The sequence below is a fragment of the Azolla caroliniana genome, unplaced genomic scaffold (assembly GCF_043228905.1).
Source record: "Azolla caroliniana isolate FFs.n. ecotype wild unplaced genomic scaffold, voAzoCaro1.0.p SCAF_16, whole genome shotgun sequence".
NCBI lineage: Eukaryota > Viridiplantae > Streptophyta > Polypodiopsida > Salviniales > Salviniaceae > Azolla > Azolla caroliniana.
Window position 1 is genome coordinate 3,429,954 of NW_028230451.1, and position 6,000 is coordinate 3,435,953.

The following is a 6,000-nucleotide window of genomic DNA, read 5'->3' on the forward strand; positions in this document are numbered from 1 at the left end:
AATTGATAGCCAAGGAAGACAAGGGGATATAATGGTTGTATATGAAATAAAGCACAACTACTAAATCATGTTTCATTGAGCAAGTTCTAGTTGTATTGCATTTTTTGCGAAGCATTTTTATCTATTGTGTTGAATAATTTAACTTGGAAAAAACCCTTATAAAATGTCTCTATTATATTGTTGGTTTGATCATCTATGCTAATGTATATATGAATTTTTAGAGACACGATTTTGTATTAGCTCATTTCTTTGGAAAAAGGGCGTTAAGCAAACATTATTTTATAGAAGTTAGACTAATGGAAATGATTTTGTGGTCTACTTAAAGGAAAATCAAGAAAAACATGCTCCAATATATGAAAATCTTCTAGGGAAGATCCTTAGGTTTAATGCTCAAATACCACATTGTGCATGGGTCACTGGAATGTGGTAAAAAATGTTTGATGGACGTTGTTAAAGGATGATAAATCATTATAGAATATAGAGGACATAGACTAGAATTTGGTAAGTTAGTAATAAGTATGCTTGAAGGGTCCAAGAAATAAAAGACCATCTTAGAACAAAAAGAACTATTTGTATGATATAATTCATCAAATACTTCGTTGATTTCATAAGAGCCTTGACACAATCTAAAAAACCTTAAAAACAATGTAGTGCCCCTTCTCCAATTATGTTTTTTGAATTATACTAACACATGTCCTCATCATAGAAAGCTTCCCGTGTTTTATTTTAATTATGTTCATGTTTTAAAAACGCCGACGGGAAAATTTAACGAGACATCCAATTTAGTGAATAAAACATTAATTACATGCTAAAGCGTGATGTTAAAATATGACCTATAAATTATGAATTATACATATACATATACATATATTATGTAACTTTAAATTCTCTAACAAGTTCATTTCTTATGGGTTGCCATGTTTAACCTACTAAAATTCTTAAATTGTAAGATCTCTAACATCACATGCATTGTAGTATATGGCCAACAAGAATTCATAGGCCCCTTAGATGTTTTACAACCAATAGTGGTGTCCACATAAAACGTGGGTTTCAATCATACACTCGAGCCTGTTGGCCATTAAGCATAACACAACATACGAGGTTTGACAACAATAGTGGGAACATATACCAGACCAGGCACTCAAACTTGCACATGGTTGGCGAGCCCCAACATTGTACAAGGGAGGTATGATGGCTTGCAATAAAAGAACAAAGTACTAGACCTAGGCATTCTGACTCAATCAATGAGAAGAGCAACACATGGGGTACAAGTACATTGATGCCACCACCACCACCTCCAACAACAACAACAATACTTTGGTGGACGCAATGAATGAGTGGAGCAACATATGGGGTACAAATACACCACCACCATGAAGAAGAAGAAGAAGGGATTGGTGGACACCATGTGGGTGGTGGCAAAAGTAGGACGTTTATGAGGCCAAGCACTTTGCGGTCAGGCTCCTCGGACTACTGACAGAGGAGGCTTGAGGGGGGGGGCATGGGAAGGGTATAGTGGAACATACATAATGCATACCAATTTCAAGCAAAACAAGTAAGTGAGTGAATGTATGTATAATGTATATATGTACATATGTATATACATAGATATATGTATGTATATGTATATGTATATCATATATGTATATGTATATACATACATATATATATATGTAGCAGAGCATCTGTTAAAATAAAAATATAAAAACAGAAACAGAAACAGAAACAAAACCAGAAACAGAGCATATTTTTCCTTCCCACTTTTAGACTTGGTTCGCTACTAAATTCTCCTACTCTGCACCAAGGATCTTGGCGATGGGGTGCTCGGCTTCTTCCCCAGGTAACGCTGCTCATTCACATATGCACACACACGCGCACACGCACGCAGATCTTGCTATTGTATTTCCATTATTATTGATATGTTTAGGAAGCTTTGAGAACTGGTTTGACCAAGTAATCCTGGAAATGAATCATTTTGAGAGAGAAAGAGAGAGATAGAAGAAGAAGAAGAAGAAGAAGAATTGCTTCTTCTTCTTCGTCGTCATTTTCTGCATCTTCTTAATCTCGTCCTTTGTAGAATAAGATGTACTTTGCGGCACAATTCTATTTGCAACTTCAGTTTTTCTCAAAAATTATTGCAAAAGTTGGGTATTTCTTTTTCCCCATATTTGTTCTGCAAAATTTCTTTTTCATGAAGGTCAGCATCCCTGTAGAAAATATGGCAAATCAAGCCTAATATGAGTCATCATGAAAGAATTGTGAAAGATCGTTTGCATCATTTCCTTGATGAATGGAAGCCTGAATAATGTTAATAAACGAAATCGTTAACAAACGTGGTGAACCTAGAGAACAGGAAGTGTCAAGGTAAACTGATTTGGCCAGGACGAATTTATTTTGCCAACTGCGTGCAATTAACCTTATAGTAGCATTCCCGTTGATTTTGTACCCTGTACTTATTAAATTCCAAACGCTTGGGATACCTAAAACCTCATTACAGACTCAGCGACTTAAACAATTCCTTGTTCAAGTAAGGTTTATAGAACTCTTATGTACATATGAATCCTATTACATTCCTTGTCTTTTTGATGCATTTTTCACACTATCTTGAAAACCATGGTCTATTGAGACACCCAGAATTTCATGTTCACATTTATTGTGTAGGGTTTGGGAGAATGATCGAGATATGGGGCATAGGCATATACATAGATGCACCATGTAATCATTATTTGATGTCATTTTCACACACACTCTCATTTTAGAAACTATGTGCCATTTGGTTTCTATAGTGCTGTATTCAACAGAGTGACATCAGAAGCAAGAAATGACACATGGCAAAAGAGAAATGAAAATAAGAGTAGGAGGATTAGAGCAGCCAAGTGAATAAGGAAGGAAGGATCTTTTACAGGTCCTGGCTTTGATTAATTGACTGGTTGTAGCCTTGAACTCCCAAAAATGAGGCCAATGAATTCCTTCAGATTCTAACCTAACTTCATAATCAACTAACTATGCAAAGAACATATAAGATAATAAATGCCCTAATTAGCTGGCTGTTCCAGAAACTAATTCTGGGGCTCTAGATTTCCCCAGAACGTCCATCTAAAACAGGGTTAGGTCCAACAGGCAATAGCCGTACTGATCAGCCAAGTCTTCAGCTGGACACTTGCGTTGTCATATGTCTGCATCATTGTTTATATATGGATAATACTACACCTGAAAATAGATTCGCCCATGAACATACTGGTACTACACTTTAATATGTTTGGTACGGACATGAAAGATGGGGTTCTGAACCATGGAAAGTAAAGTTGGTTATCACACTGAAGAAGACTTGTAGTTGTGTGAGGAAATTAGTCAAAGAAGCTGCAACTCACCAAGAAGTCAATAATGCCAAATTGCTTCATGGTAAGCAGAACACACAGCTCAATACTCAGATTTTATAGAAGATTGCTCAACTATTTGTTGTTGCTTACTGCTTGATGATGTGAGACCAAATACAGGATAATTTTTAAGATTGTTTTATCTGTGCATGGTATGTATGGAATTTCTTGTCAGAGAATGCGGCAGTTTTCCTATGTCCAGTATTGCATAACATCATGTGACAAATGCAGCCAAGAGAAATGGGAGCTTGGACAAGAAAGGATCCTTTGATTCAAAAAATATGCGTGTGAAGGTCAGTATGATTTACTGTACCTTTGAGTGAATTTTTAATACTTTTCATATGATTTTCTCATGTTGTAAAATGTACATATTTTGGTAGGTTATGTGATATGATTGGTATGTGGCTTGATTTATTTATTTCATGGTATAGATTATTATTTTGTTAGAAAGTAGACCCAAAGACTGGCTTTTAGCTGTATAGGACAGAATCGGATTTCTGGTTTTGAAGGTTATTATTGGTTCTTGTGAGAAATCAATTTTATGTTCTCTTCTGCATGATACATTGCAGCTTGTGCTTCTTGGGGACTCGGGTGTTGGGAAAAGCTGTATTGTTTTGAGATTTGTCCGAGGACAGTTTGATCCAGCCTCAAAGGTTTTTGTTGCAGATTCATTTGTTATGTGTGGTATTCATGGGGCATTAGCTAGCAGTTCAATCATTAGTTTTTCTTTTGTCTTATAATTTAGGTGACAGTTGGAGCATCATTTATATCACAAACAATTGCTCTACAAGATTCAACTACAGTCAAGTTTGAGATATGGGATACTGCAGGCCAAGAAAGGTTAAGATGTTCAGGGGTGACTTAATTTCCTTTGAGCATAATTGCATCTTATCCTGTAGATATAATGTTCCATTTGTTTGAAGGTAATGACTTAGCTAATAGTTACTTATTTCAGGTATGCATCTCTAGCACCCCTTTATTACCGAGGAGCTTCTGCTGCAGCAGTAGTTTATGACATCACAAGCATAGAGAGTTTTCAGAAAGCTCAGTACTGGGTTAAAGTAACTTTTTGCTGATCAGTATCATGTATAAAATGTGTTTATATTGACTTATTAATGGCATATGAAGTTCTGTCTATTGTTGTACAGGAGCTTCAGAAGTTTGGTAGTCCTAACATTGTGATGGCTCTAGTAGGAAATAAAACAGACCTCTGTGCTTCGAGAAAAGTAGCTGTTGAAGTAAGTATTTTAGTTATTACTTTCTTGATCATTCTTTTCTGATGTTTGGTGCCAGTTGCAGCCATATGCTGAAGTATCTTGGAACTTTTATGTTTATTAGACTGCTCAAGAATATGCCGAAAGCAATGGAATGTTCTTCATAGAGACATCTGCAAAGACCGCAGACAACATTAACCAATTATTTGAGGTAAAAGAAAATTTGGAAAGTGACAGTGTAATTCTGCATAGACATTGTCATCTCAGCTATTTGCAGCCTGTAGTCTCATGCAATTTCATTAGTTTTAATGCTATCTATCAAGAGTACTTAGGGAAATTGAAGAACTCGTTTATCAAGAGTAATTTGAGAAATTGAAAGGCTCTTGTAACTGCACAAAGGGTTATTCATCTGATAGTATAACTTAGTAGTTAGTGCGAATCCTATGTTTTTGGGAGTTAGTACTAATTGAAATATGATATTTTTCTGGGGTCTCAGTGTCTCAAACATTTTTTGATCACTTCAAGCATTTTTGCTGGGTGAAGAGGATATCATATTATGCCTTCACTGAAAAGCTCTTCAAAGCTCTTCAAATGAGTAGTATTGACTTGGGAGGAACCACTAGTCAGAGAAGATGGGTTACGATGGCAATTTGATATGTTTAAAATCATATGATTCAAGGGCAAATACAGACAGATCCACCTTAAGATGCAGATTATTATTCCACTAACCCAATAACCACTTTATTGCTAATCTTGTAGATAGCGTACCATTTTTTCCAGGTGTCGACCATTTGGAAGAGTTGAATAATTCCTAGACGTAGGGCTAGTTCTAGAATGTAGTTTTTCATTTGCTAATTGTAGAATAGAGGACTACTTTTGAATTTTGTTGAATGATCCAAATCTAAACCTAGATTTACAATGCAATGGAGCTAAGAGTCTTGACCAATAAATGCTAATGTAGTATATAATATCCATGTAATACACAACACTTCACTCATATTTCAGGTGAATGCAAAATTTATTTATACTTATTCTTGTTTTAATGACTGCTTTTGATCTATACCATTTTTGTTAAATTGTGTAAATGTTGAAATTGGCATTTGCTATTGTTTTTTCAGGAAATTGGAAAGAAGCTTCCACGACCTTCGATTCAGAGATCGTAGTGCAGGTAAAAACGATTCAAAAGACAATGGGTACTAAAGAAGTTTGTCAGTCTATGCTCATCCTTGTTCAGGAGAATGACTGGACAAGGATTGACTCTCTGCCCATCCTTGTTTGTACTCTAGCTTAAAAGTGTACATAATATATGGCATTAAAATATTCCATTATACTTCGCAATGGATTTCTGCCTTGGATTTATTTTATTTTGTATCAGTCCAATCCATCCACACTTCCAATGGATATTTTAT

General features: G+C 35.5%; 1 protein-coding gene across 1 annotated transcript; it reads left to right on the forward strand.

Moving 5' to 3' along the window:
- The first annotated feature begins 1,698 nt into the window (after positions 1-1,698).
- On the forward strand, positions 1,699-6,000 carry LOC147853625 (ras-related protein RABF1-like). Its single transcript, XM_087332526.1, has 8 exons — positions 1,699-1,840; positions 3,609-3,670; positions 3,947-4,030; positions 4,123-4,217; positions 4,333-4,438; positions 4,526-4,615; positions 4,716-4,802; positions 5,710-6,000. The coding sequence occupies exons 1-8, from the start codon at positions 1,816-1,818 to the stop codon at positions 5,752-5,754; spliced, it is 594 nt and encodes a 197-aa protein (XP_087188652.1). The 5' UTR covers positions 1,699-1,815; the 3' UTR covers positions 5,755-6,000.

Excerpts from the sequence above, each read along its gene's own strand:
- LOC147853625 (XM_087332526.1), top strand. The coding sequence starts at position 1,816 with ATGGGGTGCTCGGCTTCTTCCCCAG. Across the intron at positions 4,218-4,332 it reads GATACTGCAGGCCAAGAAAG|GTATGCATCTCTAGCACCCC; the intron begins GTTAAGATGTTC and ends TACTTATTTCAG. Across the intron at positions 4,616-4,715 it reads CGAGAAAAGTAGCTGTTGAA|ACTGCTCAAGAATATGCCGA; the intron begins GTAAGTATTTTA and ends TATGTTTATTAG.